This window comes from Calonectris borealis, chromosome 2 (assembly GCF_964195595.1).
Source record: "Calonectris borealis chromosome 2, bCalBor7.hap1.2, whole genome shotgun sequence".
NCBI classification, from domain to species: domain Eukaryota; kingdom Metazoa; phylum Chordata; class Aves; order Procellariiformes; family Procellariidae; genus Calonectris; species Calonectris borealis.
Window position 1 is genome coordinate 85,700,020 of NC_134313.1, and position 22,285 is coordinate 85,722,304.

At 35.3% G+C, this 22,285-nt stretch overlaps 1 protein-coding gene across 1 annotated transcript in view; it reads right to left on the minus strand.

The window, feature by feature from the left end:
• Nucleotides 1-22,285, minus strand: part of CDH18 (cadherin 18) — a 575,460-nt gene that overhangs the window by 44,175 nt on the left and 509,000 nt on the right. Inside the window, exons 9-10 of the mRNA XM_075142498.1 lie at nucleotides 10,287-10,474; nucleotides 3,532-3,785 (exon numbers count right to left, since the gene is read on the minus strand). Coding sequence (XP_074998599.1) covers nucleotides 3,532-3,785; nucleotides 10,287-10,474 — 442 coding nt within the window. The remainder of the gene's footprint in view (nucleotides 1-3,531; nucleotides 3,786-10,286; nucleotides 10,475-22,285) is intronic.

A 22,285-nucleotide genomic window follows, 5' to 3' on the forward strand; every position in this document is an offset into this window, starting at 1 on the left:
CTGGGGTTGAAAAAGTAAAATGCTAGAACAAGCACTGGCACAAAGTCAGTGTACTCTGAAGACTGCTCAGCTCAGGCACAAGCTGAAATCACTGTGAAGAAATCGCAGTGAGGAAATAAGGACAAAAAAGCCTTCAGCTCCTTCTCTACTGATAACAATAAAGATTGTTATTTATTTTGGGGTTTAGCTCAGATAACTATTTTTTAAAAAGATGTCCCTTCAGCATTGTTACCTGTACCTACTCTAACCATCATTCTGGTCATAAGAATCATTCCTGCCACCAAAATAAACTGTTACTTAATTGGGCAGTGAACAAATCACAGCACTGTATCTCTTTTAGCAGCTGGACAGCAAAGAAGTGATATGGTTGCAACGGTGTGTGCCTAATGCTTTATCAATCTCACTCACAGCAACGAGCGTCCTCATAAAGTGGAAAGGATGCACAAGTGGATTAGGAAAAACTGTAAGCAAATTGCTGCTCCATAGCTTGTCCTGTAGACTTACAGCATTCGGAGATGTATCTGAGCCACTTGGCTGAGGAACCGTTACTCCATTACTCCATTGCTCCACACAGATCAGGTATGCACGTCCTATCTGTAGCTATCTTCCCTGGAGACACTGTGATTTGTGCTTTCTAAGAAAGTTACATTGAATCTTCCTGGTTTTATTTTTATAATCACTATTTTTATTTTGAATGAACTTGGAATTGTGTGGAAATGAAGGAGAGATGTGATCTCGTTACCCTCAGACTACCTTTCAGACTCATCAGGGTTTCAGACAAACAGTGGAGGCGTTTCTTGCAAACCAGCACAGAAGGACGTAAGTGCACGGTGTGCACGCTTCTGAGAAAAACAGCCTCCTCCAAGCCTCTCCTTTGCTGGCCGCTGTGAGCGGCGCGTGGGGCAGGACCCTGCCTCCGGTGGAGCAGCAGCTCAGCCCGGCTGGCCTGGCCCGCTTCTCAGATCGTGCGCCACTTCCAACCCGTACTTTCCCAAGCCGCGGCCAAATCTTGAAACAACACAAAACCCTTCTGCACCGTGTCAGTGTTTGTGTGCAAAGTGAGGTGAGGGAAGGGGGATTAAAGTTGCCCGTTCCCAGAGCAGCCTTTCTCCTCCCGCAGGAGGAGGCTCAAGGAGAACCTGAGGGCTCACCAACCCAGCCTGGTGCCTTTTCAGAGTCCCGTGCACCAATGCGTTAGTCCAGGCCTTAGAGGATCAACATCTTCATAAAAAGCCTGCACACTCACAAACAACATTCACTGTCAGTTCCACCGAGATGGATAAAGCCCGGCTAGAGGGTGGACCTGGTCACAATATAACGATACGTCAAGGATATCTGAGCTGCTACTGCCCTTGCCGAACCCCTCCAATAAGTAACTGAGGGCTGGCTCCTTTCAGAGCTTCACGATTCAGTATGTTTTGCTAGCACTCTATTTTTTTCCCTTCCCCAACAGAGAGAGGTGGAAGGAACAATGCAAAAATAAATGTCAAGGGTGGGAAAAAATAGGATAGACAAAATTAAGGGCAAGTTTTTACCTCAATTATTTGAATAATATGGATATTTAATATTCTGGCCTCAATCACTGGTTACAAATTCCTGTTTGGAAAAAAAAAGCCCAATACAAAAAGCAAAATATTTGGAAATATTTTTCCTTCCAATCCCTCTATCTCCAAATTATTTCCCATTTCACCCAGAAAATCTACTTCTGGCTTTCCCAGCCTTCGTACAAACTGCTGCTGCTTCCCTTCTACCACGGTTGTCTTGCCCCTTTCTAGACAAAACTCTTAGGGGCCACAGACAGTTGAATTATGGAGGAACTAGTTAAATCTGCACTTGCCCTTCCTACTCCCAAACTACCATGATGGTTAATCTGTCTGACTGTGTTAGCTGTTGTTTCAGAATTATAGTATTAAAGCTACAGGCACTTGGCAGTTATTTTTAGTGAAATGTTCTTATTTATGTTATGATTTAGACACAAATACCATAGTGGCAATTTTTCAAAGGCAATAACTTGCTACTAAAAAATTGTATATATTGGTTGTCTGACACTAAACATGTTGAATCTTAGACTATTAGCACAAAAGAACCATAAAAACCTGATGCTTTCATTGTTCTGCAAAAATTGTTTCATCTTACCAAGACTATTACACGTACCCAGCAGATTTCTACTGAGTCAGGAGACTAAAAATGCCCAATTAGCTAAAGAAAAGCTGTTTTCCAAGTATATACTCATATGATTTCCACAAAGGCTATACCATTATGTCATAAAAATGAATAGCATCAAATATGTTTTCAGGAAGAATTTTTTTTCTGAAACATTTTAAATCCACTACCACCTTCGAGACATTCACGTATTGTTCCACAAAATTCTCACACTGCATGTCAGTTTAGAAAGTAACTCATCCCACAAATGGAGCCAGTAAAAAACGTCATTGGATCCTCTTATAGCTGAAAACATGTAACTGAAAACTTTACTTTAAACCAGTAATGAATTCAAACCCCAATTCCAGAGCCTTCAAGGTTAAATCCAAATGCTCTTAAATTTAGAAGAAGTCAAATTAACATCCATATGTATATTTTTGGCATCAGTGCTTTTTCAAGCTTGCTCTGGAGGTATTTCCAGCTTGATTTCAGTTCCTTAGTTCAGACCATGACCTATTTCCAAGCCAGTTCTGTTATTATAAGAAGTATTCTGGTCAGAGCAGCAACATGGAAATCTTCCTTTTTTTTTTTTTTTTTCTTTTGCTTTTTAATGAGAACATTTTCTTTAAGAATGAATTTCATTAAAAAGACTATCAAAATCTTTCTTTCCCAGTGTGTTACATATTCATTTAGTATTCAAATGATGTATCTGATGCTGCAAGTGCTTGCTTCTCAGCACTTCTCTTTGCCCTAGACCTCGCAATTGGAGATAACATGACATATCCCTAGCAACATCAGTGGCTGCATTATTACACCCATTCTATTCTTTTGATACCCCACTAAAACTGAAGCATATTACAAAATAATGGCTTCCTCCTCCAACACAATTTTGCAAAAATTATACTGCATATCTGTGAGGAAAGGCGTACGTAAACCAGTTCCTGTCTTGCACAAGCACCTGGGACAACTACAGTGTGGCAAGTGTGTAGAGGGCCAGCACAATACCGGCATGACAGGGGAAAAACAGCATTATGATCCTGAACAGATTTACAGCTAGTGGCAGGATACTGATTGGCAGCAGGCCAGCGAAGTGCACCATTTTATATGATGTGGTAACATATACTGGCCTTGTTCAGTGGGCTGTTTGGAGAGGTGCTGTTACAGGAACTAGAGCACACAGACCTTTTCTCAGACCAATGGTTACATGGCAAATTTAGCGCAAACCAACAAAAGGTTGAAGATTATGTTATTAAATCTAATCCATACAGACTGTTCTGACCTATGTTTCCCTTTATGTACTAAAATAAAAGACATAGTTTCATACATCCCAGATCTCATTAACCCTTTAGCCGGTGGAATTCAATCCCATATAATTTGGACTTACTATACCTCACTAAACTGTTGGCAGCGTCAGGATCTTGTGCCGTTACTGTGCCAACAACAGTCCCAATCTTCGCATTTTCATAAACTTCCATGACATAGGAAGGCATAGTGAAGAGCGGAGGTTCATCCACATCGCCAACAATGATCTTCAACATTGTTACATCTTTGAATGGTCCCAAGTGCGAAAAGCGGAAATCAAGGTGAGTATTTGCTCCTTCTATATTAAGTGTATAGGATTTCTTTTTTTCATAGTTGAGCGGCTGTTGGCAGAAAAAAAGCTTTATCAATGTCATTCTGTGCTTCAGTTTAGCCTGCTAGCAAGTTAACTACATCTTTTCCACTTAACTTAAAGGACATTTCTTCATGTTACTGGAAAGGGACAATATTCTGTGATATTCTGGCAGCCACTGCCATACCTTGTAAGTAGAAGGATATACATGAAGCAGGATGGATTCAGGTTTTCTCTTTTGTGGGCAAGGTACCAGTTTTGGAAAAAACGAGGGTTTAGAATGAGCCTCAGATTCTTCTTTCGTGACAATGTAAAGTCTCTGGATTTTATCACCTTTCGATTTTTATTGGTCAATGCTAAACACTGAAAAAGGTAGGGACTGATGTATCCCAAATTAAATTAACTTCATATCTTTAATTAACAAGTTTAATAGACACTGATAGAGATACTAAAATTCTTTTGCACAACTCTTCTCTTAAATCCTCAACTGAAAAAAGCAACTCCTTGCAGGAAAACACTCAGTTATCATAAGAGACAGGAACTTAAATGTGTAAGAATAGCCTAAACATATGCTTGTGTGCTTTTCTATCAGAAGGGGTGCATCCCTATATTCTAGACCATTTTCTTTTCAATTCTTCACCAGCAACGAGACACAATGCTTCAGCCTGTCTCACCACGTACTGCTGTGCTGCGCATGGATTATGCTGTCATAAATGGGAAGAAAGTCTGCAGCTGGGGATATGCCTTCTAGGGCCTAATGTTCCAGTAAAACCCAATAGAAGGCACATCCCCAGCTGTACCATCCACCAGAAGCGCCGCTGCCACTTTAGCGTTACCCTGATATTTAAATTAATAGATTCCTACTAGGAATCCTACCTCTCTACTACGAAGGAAGAAGATGGGGGTCTGACTCATATATCACACAGCATGGATACTTTCTTTCTTGGGAGTCCCATTTCTAGCTTGCTATTTACACATGTGAAAATTTCACCTCCTTAGTTCAGCTGGTTTTCAGATTATTGTGAACTAATTTTACTGACTTGATATATTTATTTTATCTCTACATTAGCATGCTATCACACTGTCTTATGCAAGATTTAAGATAAACATGACACACCCAACTCTCAACTCTTCCAGTGCCAGATAGTTATGTAGTAGAGGAGACTAAAAGGATATTCAACTTAAAAGTATGCAAGTAATGAAGTTCCATTAGCAGATATAGAATTAAGCAATGTTTTTACTGGAAGCCATGTTTACAGGACCACAACTATTTTGTGTTGGTTTCTTCAGTCTCACTAAAGTAACTGACTACTTTTCGTAGACAGCCCATCGAGAATTTCATGTGAGAAGTTATTTTTTCTATATATTGTCTGTTAGTTCTAATTACTGGAAAAGCTTTAAAAAATACCAGTTCAGTTCCAGGCAGTCATAGGACAGATTTCAAGTTTCAGATTGCCATTTTAAAAATGTACTTCTATATTGAGCAAAAGCACTCATTCCTGATAATAGACACCTCAGTACTTACTGGGTTACAAATTTCTGGCTTCAGCCAATTTATAAAGAAGGACAGGTAGGTTAATATTTATTATCATACTGAGCAAAACAGGTCGTTTGTACAGATATATATATACTACCACTAAGTTTCCAACAGTCTCAGAACACAGGCATAACACTAAAAGAAGTTGCATACACGTGGAATTTTTTTTCAGAATCAAAATTATTATGACATTATGGCATGGCAGAATTCCACTATGACCAGTATCATTCTGTGTGGACCTGACAGCCTGCCTGAACAGAACTCAGTACAAATATTCAAGCCTTCGACCAAGGCTAAACTGGTATTTCCTGTCACCCCCAAGAGTGGAAAACTAGTACTTAAGGCAAGAAATATGAAGTATGATTTGTCAATGTCAGTGTGTATTTTATAGGTAAAATCTACATTAAATTTGACTGATGATGCATAAGAAAAATAGTTGGTCAGGATTTATATATGCTATATATTTCTTTGATTTCTCCTCTGTGTATTGAAGGACAATTAATTAATTCTCTTAACTCAAATAGTATGAGACTTTTTTGTGTTTTGCTTTCTCTGTCTCCCTTTCCTGAATGTAAAAATAAAAATTTTAAAGGCATGGAAATGTACCATAGCCTGATAAATCTATTACTATAAAAAAAAGACCTATGTATAGTACTCAATTAAATCAATTCATAAAGAAATATAAGCTTAGTAAATTCTAACTCAGATGTTGTTCATTAATTGATGATGTATTTCTGCTATGAGCAGGGAAATATTAAATAGAAATTTGCATTGCTCTGCAGCATGCATATTCTAAGATTAAACAAGTTTACAATACAATTGCAAATTGTAACTATGATGCCTTTTTGGGAAATTAACTTAAGTTTATACTGACAATGACTGGATTAGGTTGTATAGGAAGACTAATTTCTCCCAGAAAACACACGAGGAATAACACAAAGTCTAAAGTCTTGTTTTCGTTCTTTTGTGTAGTTATTCAATCAGACAATAACAATCCATTCAGATAATCAGAAAAAGCTGACATTTCAACTATAGCCAAAGCAGTTTTTTACTTCCATTTTCTTTCTTCTTCTTCTCATAACATCTCTGAATTAAAGAATCAGATACAGGGACATAAAAGAAAAAGAGCTTACTCTGCTGCATTGTGATTCCCAGAGGTAAAAAAACAATACTATTTTCAACATTGAGCTATTTTAGACAGAAAAGACACATACTGTACTAAGGATTATTATTACCAGGGGTCACAATTAGTAATTTTTTTTTTTTATTTTCCTTGTACTCTCCTGAGAAGTAAGGAAATTTACAAGCAAAGCATGCCCTGTGGTATTCTACATCTTTGAACAACTCATAAGTCCAGTTGTTACATCACTTTTCCTTTTACTTTTGATAAAATATTAAAAAATTGAAATTTGGTTGCAGTTTGAATCTACAGAACTGTATTTTGCTAGGCTTCTGCTTAAACACTGTGTATGTGTTAAAATTGACATTTATCTTACATTTGAAGAACAAATTGGGCCCCCATTTATAGCCTGTCTAATGCTGTGCTAAGAAATTTGCTCATAGACTCATCCATTATTTCAGGTAATCTAAGCTGTTTACCAGCAGGAGGATTTTATTCCCATCTTTTTTTATATATAATTTATTAATCATAACATTCAGCTTAAAATACCTAAGCTATTCCAATTCAGCAAGAGTTTGGGCATAAAAATGATAATGCAAAATAATTTATATTTACAAAGGAAATATCTCAACTATCCCACCAGCTTCACAATAGGACTCATTTAACTCCAAATAGCGTAACAGAATGATGTGGCTCTGTCCTTTCTGACCCCTTGCTCTCTCCAAGAGAAGCAAATACTTAAATAAATTACTTTAAAGACATTTACTTATAATTTGTAAAACCTAAGTTTAAATTCTCCCTCATTTAACTCACAGACAGGCCTTGAATATCAGTTGCCCGTCTCAGTCATTAGCTGTAGCTATAAAGTAAAAGAGGCAGCACTATCATGTCTCTCCAGAAATCTAGATGATCATTTCTAGATTTACTTAAAATTGTCCAAACACTGAAGATCATTAACTTTTTCCTGGAAAGAAAACAAAACATTTAATTTTCAGATGGATTTAAACACAATTTTTGTTCATGTTTCTTATTTTCCCAAAGTACGTCTTTCCATGACCATTACCCACATATCTTCAGTACGTATTCATTGGTTATTCTGATTTTCATGCAGAACTAAAAATAATAAATGTAGCTCAAGTGACCAGTCACAGGGCTAACTGGAAAATACTGCTGTTCATTATACTACAGTTTCTGTTTCTAATATCAGACTCCCAAAAGGAATAGCAGAATTTTATGAGAAGTAAATAGCTGCTTCCTGAACATTTCCAGTCTCATTATACAAAATGGAAGAGACATGGGCTGTTCGGGCCATTTTTTTCTGGGAAGCCTGAATGGTACTTGCAGACTTGAGGTCAGGAAAATTTTAGCATACTTCTCTGGAAGTCACAACAAGGGGTGAACATGCTGACCAGTCATTCTCTGAAGGATCCAGAGAGTAATGCCTTTCACTGTGCTGTTTTGTTTTGGTTTCCTCTAGTCTCCCACTCAAACAAGGAATTGCATGAGGCAAAGGGGAAATCCTTCATGACAGTTAGCAAACAACACTTTGTGGCAGGATCTTTGAGACTGAAGGGTGGCTCCATAGGGCTTGTCAACAGGGGAGATAATGAAAGTACCGGATGTTTTGGGTCAGCCCAGAATGAGCCTAGAAAACATTCCTTCCAACACTCACAGACTTTGCATGCCTGTTGAACAGCCTAGCAGGGAGGTGCTGAGAAATTTGATTTTTGCATCAGAACCTCAAATAAGTGAAGTTTCAAAAGGTTTGAGGAGGACTTCAGATCTTCAGACACAATAATACATTTACTTCTGGCTTTTCTGATGTGCCTACTATACATTCTTCCAGAGAAGTATTAGAGGACAAATCATTCTATTCTACTGTTATAGAAGGTACTGGCATCTGATACATAAAGCAAAACCAATTCTATTCTTAGAGGAGATTATCTATTTTGGGTAGGCTATCAAACTAATTCAGCTTTAAACCCTATCTAAATTAAAAGTAATTACAACACAGAGTATATAAAATACTTATTAACTGCATACAAGATCTGAGTAAAAAAAACAATCAAAAAAAAAAATGAGATCACCTTTTTGTACTGTACAGGGGATATTATAACCTCTCTGAGGAAAGAATGGAGGTATTCCACACCAATTTATGTAGCTTTAAGTGCTGAATTTCTGCTCAACTAAAATATAACATTACCTAAGCAAAATGTACCCCTTCTTGTCTTGATGGGAAAATGACTCAAATCACTTTCATGTGTATGTATAAGAACAGGCAACATATGCCTGTGTTTTATTCTAAAACATAGTGAAAATTTCTCTGAAGCTATTTAGTCTACCAAAACCAGTAAGAAATGATTTTACACTTTTTATGTATGGACTCTTTCATTTTGTTGCAAATTCTTCCTTTCTGCTTCATGTTCTCAATATGCATAAATGTTGTATTTAATGAACAATAGTCATGGTGAACTTTTAAACAGAGAGCAATGCTCATTTTGAAGAAGAAATAACAGATTATGACATTAGTTACATCAAGGCCACCAGGAAATAAATATAAAAAAGACAGAGTTTACTTTTATGTGCCTGAAAGAGGTGGCTATTATACAACCTTTAGAAAAGACACTGAATTAAAGCTTTTTAAGATACTAGGAGAGATAGGAACCCTTTTTAAATCATTATGAATTATAAAGATAACATTTCCTTCAGTTACAAAACCCTTTTTAAGATGTTAAATAAAAATTTACATACATACATATCTATCCAGATGCAAAAAATAACATTCTTTATGATAGTTTTTATTTATTCTCTTTTCCCACATTTTCTCTCGTTTTCATTGCTCCTACCGTTAATCAGGCCCAGAATACATATTACTAAATATGAATACAGTTTCACTTTCATTTTTTAGGCTGTATGGAAATAATTGATGCCTACAAGACTCAATGACAACAAATCCATGTGAGAATTGCTAATTGAAGTCTGTTAGTCTAAATGAAAAATGAAATAAATAAATTATTTCCCTTTGCTGGAAAGGTTTTTTAAAAAATATTACTTAAATATAACAACCCATCTCTCTGAGTTATTATAAAAGTAAATTTAAATCTAGCCATAGAATATTAGCACAAGTTGACAGACCCTTCAGGAAACGTTCACTATGAACTCAGTTCAGAGGACTTAATATGGAGATGAAATTATCCATGGAATTAGGTTTGTGCATGGACTTCAGTTAAGAATGAAATTAAATGGTAAAACCACTTTATAATTAATAGTTTAAATAGGCTGGGATAAGTATAGGAAATTCATATAAATGATAACTGTGATGGCTTGACCAGTTACATTTTGAGTCTTTATAAGCAAGTCAGTATTTACATGACACAGTGCACAATACTTGTCCCTTTACATGCCAGCTGGCAAGTAAGTCAAAGAATAACAGTATATGAAAACTGAATTATATATTTATTGCCACAGATAAACTTTCTATGTCAAGATTCATGCAGTTTGGGGACAACAGTACAACTTTCAGCCAAATTTTACTTCTTTCTAAGAAATTTAATATGCAAAACCATCATTCAACAAAATTAAACTATCAATCAAAAATTCAGTGAGATTCAGTTTATCATAAATATTAGCTAGGACCATTCAAAAAGCACAGAAGATTTAAATAACTGTTTCTTTCTTTGAATTTCTTTTCTCCTTGCATTTTCTGCAAAGATCTAAAGTGTCTTAGGAAGCAATGTGGAGAAACTTACACTGCTGAAGTTTATGGTTCAATAGGTTTACACAGTAAAATATTTTCATCATCGTATCTGCTTATTCAGCATTCATCGTTATATTTTAATTACATACACAGGGAACTTTCAAAGTCTATTGCTTACCTTCTTCAGGGAAAGAATTCCTTCCCTTGTTTCTTTGTCAGTAGATATGGAGAACACCCCAGAGCCATCACCATTTATAATTGTGTACTTCATGTCTGCATTTGAACCAGTGTCTGCATCATTTGCTTTGATTTTGCCAACTGCTGATCCAACTTGAGCTGATTCAGGAACATACAGTTGATAATGTTCTGAGGAGGGGGGAAAAAAAAACCAATAGCTTGGACATTTTCTAGCCAAACTAAATTAGAGAACTGTTATGTGCTTGGTACACTTCTGAGTAAATGGAAGAGTATTTCACAAGCAAAACTGACAAATAAATCTATGAACTCATTTAGATTCCTGAAAGAATGCAAAAGGGAATTGTATTTTACTTGGGAAGCCTTCATTCCCTACTCAAAATCCAAATTACCTAGTGCAGGATTTTGGTTTTCACAGTTATTTTTGCTGTTCATCACATAACACAGAAATTAACTCTGAAGCTTAATTCGCACCAGTATTTTTAAAAGTTTATCTTTTCCATTACAAAAATATATTTATCTTCACAAACTTACCATCAAATGAGTAGTCAAATGAGTACTTTTGAACTGGAAAATCTTTGTATGTTATATTTATAATTGGTTTTTCTGAAAGGTGATCAGTTTTGCAACATTGCATCAACATTTTGCAACATTGAATCAACACATTTTCTTCTAGAGGAAAATGTAATAAATCTTAATATTTTACCGTTACCACTTTGTAGTGTTTTTGTTGCAGCACAAAATCCTTTGCACAGAAATTTTAATTGGTATCCATGGTAAAGGAGAATGAACATAATGAGTACATAAAAGTATTACACAATTGTGCCCATAAAAAGCATCCGTAACAACTATGACCTCCTTTCAGTGATTTTATAACCTGTTAGGTTAACCATTAGAAAAGGAATTATTTTTTTTTTTTAAATAATTTTCTTAACTGTCTCTATCCTTTGGATTAAATCTCCTAAAAGGTACAAAGTCCCCTGGGGAACAGGAAAGTACCACAAGGAGAAAAAAGTGGCAAACAGACAAAATGTGATTACATAAACCTCAATTTCTATCTGACAGTAGGCCAGAAAGACAGCTGAAAGAAATTTTCTCCAATAATGCTAGTGTTGTAACACAGCAGGGATGCTGACATCTACCAGCAGTGAAAAGGAAAATGCATGTTTGATAGAAGGTGAGCGCATACCAACCCCCCACCAAAACAACCCCCCATTCCAATCCCTCCCCAACAGTCTGCACAGTTTACATCACAGGCCAACCACCAACACAGAACAGAGAGCAAAATAACAACTTCTGTTATTATGTATCTTCTGAAACTCTACAGAGTTTCTTCTATATTCTTCTTAGGCATTCTGCAATAGTGAATGCAATAGTGCAATACTGAGGTGCAGGACAGCGGATCAAAAGGTGCTACATATCAAAGCTAACACGTTGTTACAGTTTGCTGAGTTTAAACCAGCTAGCATGACTGCAGAGGTACCCTTGGTAAGAATATAGGAAGAGAAAGGCAAAATCAAAATTGAATTCAGAGATTAAACCTGCATTATTGTAGAAAACCACTATTTGTTGGATGGATTGAAGAAATTATGAATCTACAGAAGCTGCAATTGCAGAGGGAATGGACGTTATCACTAAAATACAAGTAACTTAAGATACCTGTTAGAAAATAGAGGATTTTATTATAAATTTGTCTAATTCCTTATACAATGGTTCCTAAACCTATTTATAGTCTTGAATTGTTTTTGTAATACTAGCCCATAATACTAATAAACAAATAGTAATGTGAGAAGGATGGATGAATGCACTAAACTTTGTTAGTCCAAAAGAAAAGAGAGGTTTCCTAGAAAAACAAAAAATAAGTTGCCATGCATTAGGGAAATCTCAAGGGAAACAAGAAATGTCCAGCAGAACAAGAGAAAAACTTGCCACATAAAAAAGCAAATACTAACACTGATGTAACAGGAAAATTGCCTAGTAGCTGATTCAATTAAAATACATAGTTAATTCTTTGATGCAATTCTTTGATATGCATATAAAAGCCATCACAAATTTCCAAATAAATGCTCTGCCATGCATTCTTTTACAATGCTTCGTGCTTACAGATGATGGCAACTGACACTTTCATATCGCTGGTTGCTTTATTTCACACATAAAATTATAGTGACAGGATGAGATTCATTTTGGAATTTACTTGTTGTTAGAATAAATGTGAGATTTGGTCTTTTGACACTTGTGCTCTGACTAATGCATTCCAAAAGGGAAAAGGTTGAAGCCATAAAGAATATGTTATGTAGAGGCCATAAAGAATCTGTTATATAATCAAGCTACTTCAGGAACTGGAAGTGTTATAACACATATGATAGGGTGAACTAATTAGAGACTTCCAAATAGTCAAGCTAGTTCAAATATATCCACATGACACTACACTCCGCTTTATAATCACACCCCGAGTGTTAGCCATCTGTTTCAGAAAATCATTTTACTGGTACCAGCTTCAAACATTCTGAAATACTAAAACTTCAAGCAAAACAAATATTTGAAATCACTCATTAATTATCTGTCAGTATTTGTAGAACTGAAATGTTTCAAAAAAATGGATAGAATGAAAACTGTTAAAAAATGAAAACTCTTAGATCATAAGGTCAGAAATGTTTCCCAATGAGTATTTAACCACTGCTTCACAGAGACAGCCTGAAGATGTCTCATACAGACATGAGCCAAATAGATAATTACAAAAAATACTATCTAAAAACAACAAACACATAAGAGGATAAAATTCAGCAATATGAAGGTTAGATAAAATATATTATAGACATTTATTTAGACTAGTGGTGGACATTGGAAATGTTCTTACTATACACTAAATAATTGTGAATTTTACTACTGGAAAGTAGAGGAGTGGACTAAAGGCTCAATTGAACATTTCCTTGGGCATTGAATAAATTCTGATAGGACATTAAAAATAATGTGGGATGCGTATACTGTGAATTTATGATTCTTTATTGTAAGTTATGAATAACTTACAACTCTAAAAATTGGTTGGGAAGTTAGGAGCCCTGAGGATCAGGTGCCAGTCTGTATCAAAACTGTTTCACCAAATCTGCCCAAGTGGAACAGATTGTTCCTACGCTCCCAGCATGGCAGCCTTCCAGCTGTTGTAAAGCAGAAATTTCAAAGTCTTGGGGATGCTCTAAATTGTTCTAGAGGAGCTGCCCAGTGGCTTACGGATCGAGATTCTGTAGAGGTTGATTTGGTTCTCAATTTTTATGTGAACATTCACGCAGACGCATTCACTTAGCTCATGAAATAAGTAAATTAGTACTCTTTTCCAGTTAATGTACTGTATAGGATAGTCATACCACTTTGCAGGACTTTAATCTATGCTAATTGAAACATTGTTCAAATACATATAGGTGTTCTTCATCTTTCTTTCAATAAACTATATGCCTTATCTGTCATTACAGTACAGAAACAATTCATTTCTCATTTCAACCAGCCTACAGGCAACCTATAATGCTGTGTTTTACTCTCAGAAAAGCAATTTCTCTGTCTGAATCTTTCATAAAAAGAAGTATGACAGTATTTAATGCAACTCAATAAGCATGTTATTCAGTTCATTTTATTCATTAATCTATTTTGTGGATAATTTTGACTTACTTTTCTAGATTATAATGTCCTCTTGAAGAGTAGGCATTACATTACTTAACAAAGGAAGGGAGGAGAGGCATAATACTGAACTAATAGAGAAATAAGTAAATATTTGGCCTGCTTTTTATTTTTTTGTTCAAGTTTTAGTAACATGAGGATAAATACTGCTTGGTGATGAACCAACAGATGCATTCATTCATACAGCGCAGCTTGTACACTGATGCCTTTGTCTATCTACTAGCAAATTGATAAACACAGCAACTGATTGCCTTAACATAAAATACCACCATTTCCTAAATGTATATCAAAGTGCTATGTGAAGAAAGTTTGCTTGAACCTACAACAAGCTAAATACTCAGTCATGAGTCAAATTGATAAGATATGGAGAACAAACGGACAGTGAGCCAGGCTCAAAGTCTGGTGATTATGAGCACAAAATTCAACTGGCAGCCAATTTCAGGAATCAAAACTGTGGCCAAAACTATTTAATGTCTTAATTAATAACCTGCATGATGGGTTGCATGTACTCGCAGCAAGCAAGTGGACAATACCAACTTGGGAAACAGTGGTCAGTATGCTGGAGGGCAGAGCTGCTGTTCAAAGGGACCTGGACAGGCTGGAGAAATGGGCTGACAGGAACCTCACGGTGTCCAATGACAGCAGCGGGGGAGGAATGATCCATTCACCAGCACACGCTTGGGGCCAACAACCTGTAAAGCAGCTTTGCAGAAAAAGACTTGAAAAGGACCTTTCAGCACTTGACTAGACAAGGCCCTTAGCAATTTGATCTAACTGAACCTGCTTTAAGCAAGGGTTTGGGTCAGATGACCTTTTGGAGGCTCCACATGAATCTACGTTCCTGGCATTCATGAAGTTATGTCTCATGCTTTACTGCCAGCCATCGTTGATAAAACTAAAGTGCAGCTCCAACTGTGGCCTGTGGTGGCTTTCTGCTACAAAGTTATACTTCATTCACAGAGCTGCTTGTTTTCATTATATGTAATAGATTATTCTGGATTTCTCTTCTAAGACTGCGATTTTTTAGGAGTCCATTTCTCACATTATGTCTTGGACATTAGTTACATCTTTCTTTACTATGCTTATTTTTAATTTAATAAAACCAATTTTAATCCATCATCACTATGAATACAGTAACTTCTACGATTCCAGAAGCTCAGTTAATTTTACTGTCTTTATTCTGAATATTCTTTTTGATGACAACACCCCTTTCATACAGCTAAACTAAGGAAGAAATTTTTAAAATGTGTGTTTGGCTTATTCTTCTTCCCTGACAAAAAAACAGTTTTGCACTTTCTAAAAATATTTGAAGTGTAACTGAAGTTATTTCTTATTTGCAAATATGACACTAAAACAATCTTCAAGACTCAGACATTTTGCTTGCTTTGAAACTGTGGAGAACATAACACTTTCGGGTCAATTTAGAAAAAAACCATTCTTCCTAGATGCAATAGAATCCTTTGGCTGAAAGAAGACTTGTGCATCCCTATGCTCCTGCTATTTACATCTCAGTGCAAACTGGGAGTTATGTTTGTGATCAAGATTATAATCAGTGATGAGTTTAAGTTATGTTCCATGCAACTTTGCCTTTACAGACAGTAACTAAAAGTACCTGAGAACTTTCTGACTAATTCTCAGAGATCAAAAGTATTCTGACTTCTTGTAAAAAGTCATGCTTTACTCATGGGTAAAAGCAGAAAGAGAAAGAAAACTCGGTCTCCTGGATTTTCAGACTCAGTACTTTCCTGTAGGTATTGAATACCCAAATAACATTTTGTATGCAAATGGTGTGGGAAAAACAACATATGCATTCCATGATCATCACTAATGAGCAACCTAATGGTTGGGTGTGTTCTGTAGCAGTCTCTAGAGCTGTGCTGTGTTGAGCATATTCCACACCATTTACAGGGGGACCAGGACTACATCAGGCAGCTTGGGTCAGCAGAGAACAATAGCAACACCTGTAAAAGGGATATGCTCCATTTGGACTGTGTTTGGTTTTGTTGTTTGTTTGTTTGTTTTTCCCTGGCATGAGCACAGCTAGGATTGTGCTCCCATTGGGGTTTAGCTTCATAAAGGACATGAAAATGAAGGCAGTTCTGAAGAACAACCCTTAAAATGGAGTGATCTTGCTCCCAATTCTCCATTAAGTAAACAAAAAAAAAAAAAAACAAACAACCCCCCTCATTCCCAAAACCATTACTGCCTTATTCAGAACCTTTATAGAAAAAAATCTTTTTTTTTCTATCTCAAGTATTTCAAAATTATTTTGATATGTGTGATATATGTAATGAATAATCTACCTTGTACATAGAAATCCTTATAGACAATACACAATTAAGTGAAATAAAAAACACTGCTAGGCTCCATCCTACTGTTAGGAATAAAGTTGTTGCATATAGCTGGCATTAAAGCTCAGTATACAGAACACATTTTCGACAAATATTTAGTCAGACTTCAACATAAGTATATTTTTGCCCCTCCCAGCTTCCCTTTATATTTGAATTCTGTAAACAATTCTGTGATCAAGTTTTATTGTCATGAATTCTTGTTAAAGCAGAGTTTTTAAATCAGGTACTTAAATACTCTTGAAAAGTATTACATTTACTTTCTTTAATTTTTACAGTGAAAATCTGATTGTGGGAATCATACTTACTCTGCTCAGGAAACGGAATATCATGAGACTTCCTATGTGGTCAAATGCTGTTAAACAACTTACGTCAGACTTCAGTGATAATGAAAAAATTTGGTAGCTTTAACTTCAAATATTGTGCAAATATGAGAACATATTGATCTTCTCACAAACAAATAGAATAAGAAGACAATTAAACAAATCACTTTACACAATATTTTCCAGTCTATGGAAGGATGCACTCAAAGATACATATACTTTATTTCATATCTCTTAACTCTCTTTGGTACTTAATGAACATCATCCTCTCTTAAGTACTGTATTCCTCATCTCACATGTCCATCTCTTTAAGTATACCATAGATGAATGATTGATTCTAGCATGTTAGAAAGATACAACATAAGAGAAATTTTAGAAAATCACTCAGATCACTGAGGTTTGCCCCTTTTACCACTCTATTTTCTCAGGACATTATTGATGCTAGCTGCTTTTTAAACAGCCCATTGTGCTTGTGCAGCAGCCTTGCTAGGCAGGTGATTCTAAATACTTCTTCTGGAGAATCAAAAAAGCACCATATTCCTCTTATGTTTAAGACTAACAGCTGTTGTCTCTTGGACACATTCAAGTTGCACACCTTCACCAGGTAATACAACCATATAATAGCATTTTTCCCTTTTACATGTGCTCTTGGCAGTCACAGTAAGAAGGAAACCCATGTTCTGAAAATTGACAGAAATGGAAGCTTGCTAGCCCATATTTACCTAGCCCATATTTACCTAAAGTGTCTGATGTGACACTTTAGCCATTTCTAAACAAAAAACAACTAAGGTCAGGGGGCTTGGAGATTTACTTGTGATGATTCTCTGTAAAGGCAGAAAATCAGTATAGTGAACACTAACCGTACTCACAAAGGAAATGTCACTCACTAGTCATTCACTTTGGAACCTGAGCACACACTTTATAAACACAATTTTTGAGTAAATTCTCCACCTTTAAGAATATGAGAGAAGCAAAATACTCATTAGCACCAGAATTATGCCATGTGACTATTATGCGAATATGTACTATAACCAATTTTAATAGCTGTTTTCTTTATCAAAGAATGCAGCTTCTAAAACATATACACCCCATGAAATGCACTGTCAGATTTTTACAGCAACCTTATACACAGTCCTAACAACATTCTTAACAAAAGAAGATCTTGCTACCTTTCTTTCCTTACACAAATAACTAAAACCTGATTTATGTAGAATCATTATAATTTTAAAAGTCTACACTGAAATACTGTTCAGCACAAACAGCTGGAATTTCTAGGTTACAAGTAATTATTTCTATGTCTTTTTTATATCTAAGTTCCCCTGTTATTCAATATGTCCTAATAATATACTAAAATGTTCTGGACTAATCTTTATGACTCAAGTTGGCTGAGATTAACATGTTGGGCAAGAATTCAGTTTTGCAGAAAACTCTCAGTATTGACCTGTATTAATCTCATTTTGTTGACTCAATTTCACAATAGTACTAAAAAGAAGCTACATTTAATTTTTAAGTAATACCTGTTTCGGACATAAAATATATTAATATAGGCTGCTGTATTTCCTTATCACCTAGAAATATCTAATTTCCTGGCATTTCCCTTGGCATGTGCACACATGTTACTCATTTTATCTATTAATGAGATATTAATAATTGCTTTTCAGTAGATTGATCATACGCATCAGGCTCATCCTGCCTACTATTTATACAAAGAGCTGTTTCTGAAGCTGACTTTGTCTAACTGCTAGGAAGGAAGGATGATCCTCCCTAAATCTTACAGATGGAAAAAATAATCAAATAATATGATTATAATTTATATTTCTTTAGACATCCTGTAATGCATACATGATAAAAATTGTGGTAATATGTAAACTATAATTCTAGAAAAACATATCCTAAATTGTGAACCACCTGTGGAAATAAACAGTGAATATGGTAGTACAAAAAAACTTATCTGTGGAACACTGGAATGACAAAAATGAGAATAAAATAAAATTTCCAGGATGGTAACGTCACTTTTGAAGAAAGGGAATAAAGTTATATGCAGGAATATATCTTCTGAAGAACAAAATATTAGGGTTCTATGCAAATCTGGCTTTAAATCAACTTTCTACATGTCCCTCTAGCCTGATTTAAGGTATTACTGAAAGACCTAAGCATGTCTTCAGCAATAACTGATACTTGGTACTATTCAATTGCAATACATCTTATCTTTAGTACATTACAGCTAGTAGTTATTGGGAATAGTCACAAAGGTAGTAAGTGTTGTAGTGTGAAATATGAAAAAGACATTCCTCTAATTATAATAGGAGAAAAAATCTTGTTAAATAAGCAACATTTAAATGTAGAAAAATTTCTGGAAACAAATGCTTCCTAATACTCCCTGGACACAGGATCATTGCTGGACTCATGATCATCACATAAACGACACAATGAACAGGAAACTAGATTACTAGGTATGAACAAAATCTAATTTACAAAGGTGCAGTTGATCAGACGTCGGCAATCTTAAGCCAAACCAATTCCTTTTCTTGTTTTGTTTTAAATCTGAATTTCCTGAGGACACACAACTTCTGTAATCGTTTTAATTCAATAGTCTCCAGTAACTTTTAACCCCTGTCCAATTTCAGGCAAATCTAACAAAAGGGCAGAGGCTTCAAAGACATTATGATTCTACAAGCCTCTTAACAATTACGGGTTGAATAGAGGAGAAAGACCTGCTAAAAGAAAATCAGAGAAAATTCCACTTTATTCATCTCATTTGGTGAAACAGCAGGCAGATGATAGCTCTGGACTAGTCACCACAGAAGGACAGCACAATGTGACAGTGCATGGCAGTGGTGCGGTGAGAGGATGCTGATGGTTACGTATGGGGATCATAGGAACTGGATGTACTATGTGGAACTGGGGATACGGAAAGGACCATATTGGAGTATAAATTCCAAAAGAAAATGAACAGCAGATACCTTTGCACTTAATTAGCTAATGAGTTACATTAACAAGGCCGGGCAGTAGACACCTTACTAGCATAGAACAGAGTTAATGTCTACTTCTGGGATGTGAGCTTACTTTTTCAGAACTAACTGGAGTGTCTTCATACAACATTCCTATTTAAACATGGCTGTGTACTTTTCATACAATGCCATTGTAAAAAGTGAGGTCAAACTAATAATGCATATACATAATTTCACATTATGTCTATATACTGCCATGAAAAAAACCAAGCCTCAACAATCAAGCTTTATAAAAAATGTTTTAAGCCATGGCTTGTATTTAAACTCTGCTTTATCCTAAAGAACTGAGCTAGATGTATCAAATAACAAAATCTACAAATGGGGTATCAGGGAAAAAATTTCCTTGTAAAATTAGACTCTACACACAATAACTAAAGATCTCCCACACACTGTCCAGAGTGTAATCGTTAGCACTTCATGTACAAAACATGTCAGTGGAAGCATCTGCCTAGTGTGATGATCTTGATGCAATCAGAATCTATTCATCCTAACCAAAGCAAAACATGCAGAATCTATTCATCCTAAACAAGACCAGAGAGAATTAATGAAAGAAAACTATACAGAAAATTCTGATGTAACTCAAGGCTGGTAACAGTGTCATCAGTAGATGGAACATTTTCTATCAGATTACTGAAATAAATTTATGACTATGAAATTAGGGCCCTCAGCCATCAACCAAGTGGATACATCAGTGGTAAAACTAACAAGAACTGAGTGATGCTGGTTATTGAAAAGCAAAAATCTTCCTATGCAGAGCATTGTCTGTCAGCTTACATTAAATAGATAGTTCATTTATAACTGGACTCTCTAAAGAAAGGAAATTTGTGGTGATGAAGAAAAATAAATCAGTATTGTACAAGATGCACTGAAGTAATTGATAAGCAAAATGTATTTGAGGTTTCAGGTTATTATCCTGCTGAATTCATAACCCCTTGCTTACTCCTGAGACATACTACCGTGTTTTGCAAGCAGAATTTTTCAGCTATATTTCCTATTCCAGATATTATTATTACCGTGTATTTCAGAACTGCAACCATCAGACTGATAAAATTATGCAGCAATGTTTCATATTCTTCCTCCTAGACTTTTTGATATTTTGGAAAACTAGCTCTTCTGTTAGCAATTCATTTGAAAGTAAGTCAGCTATATTTAGAGTGAGTACAGAAAAAAACACAGTAAATTCATTTAAGCATATATATTTACAACCTCTGTTTCTAAGTTTTAAACAGATTTTTAAAGTGTTTCTTTACGGGGGACAAATCCTGCATACCTTACTTCACATACATCTCTAATAAACACTGATCTACCAAAACCAGAAAGGTGAGATCTTTTAAATATATACAATAAAGCATATTTCTAAATAAAACAAATAATAAAAACATCAATCAGATGTGCTTCCCAGCATGTTCTCAAGTAAAGTACTCATATAGTTAGAGTCAGATTCAAAACTCACAAGTATGGTAACGGAGAAAAGGAAACTAACCAAAAGAAAGTCTGCGGTTTAGCTGAGGCTCAGCCTGTCCCAAGGGTTATACACTTGATATATGCAGTTTTGGTTAGCACTTCCCTTGAATTCAATTCTGAATGTGACAAGCCTCAGTAAGTCTCATTTAGCATTCCGTCTAATAAGGAAATTGAAGAGAAATTTAACTGAAAATCATGGCATACAAAGAAAAGAGAATAAAAATAAACAATGAAGTTATTTCTATTCTAGTGCAATACTCATGTATTATTGTAATGGTTCAGGATGCTAAGATGGCCTGATTTTAGATTGTCTATACTTTCATTCTGTATTTCTAACACATAGCTGCAATTCTTTTGCAAAGGGTTTAAATTATATTTATTGAAAAGGGGTAAAAAAGCAATGTTACCGTCATAACTGTGGTATAGGAATCCTGTGTAAGGAAAGATAAAGCAAATGTTTGTACTGTACAAGACTTGTTCTAGGATTAATATTTTCTGTTAAAAATGATACATGTTAAAATACATTTTTTTTATTTTGCTTTGTTAAATAATGAGTTTTCATTAAATGTGAAATGATGTTTTGTTGTTTTCAATGTTATTTTTTGCAATCATTAGAATCCCTTAAAATGTATAGAATATAACCTGAACGTTTTATATTTCTTCCATTTCTGAAAAAATATTAATACAGATAAAGAAATATATGTGCCAACATACAGTTCTGGCTGCCAGTCAGTTTAATATCCAAAATCTTCCATTCAAAATAAAACACGTCAATTCTTGAAACCTGATATGTAGGGATCCATTTGTCTCTGAGTTTGCAGGAAACTTAGGACATTTTTTTGACTTTAACTATTTTAGATGTTATATTTGTTCAAAGATATGCCTTATCTTTTGCCTTTCCAATAGTTAGGAAGTATTAAATAGTGTGATGGATGCAATGACAATTCTGTGGAACATAAATCCAAACACTTTATTTAAGGTTGTGTTTCAAAGGCTTCATGTTTTCATGTGTTTCTGAGGCACAGAAAAAATATTCATTTCTACAACACTTTTAATGAGCCATCTTACTGCTTGACCAGATTTTACATAATGTGTGTTGCCAGGGAGCTTTGTTGTTCCCCGGAGCTTTGTGATCTCTATTATTGTTTATAAATCTTCTCATTCAAA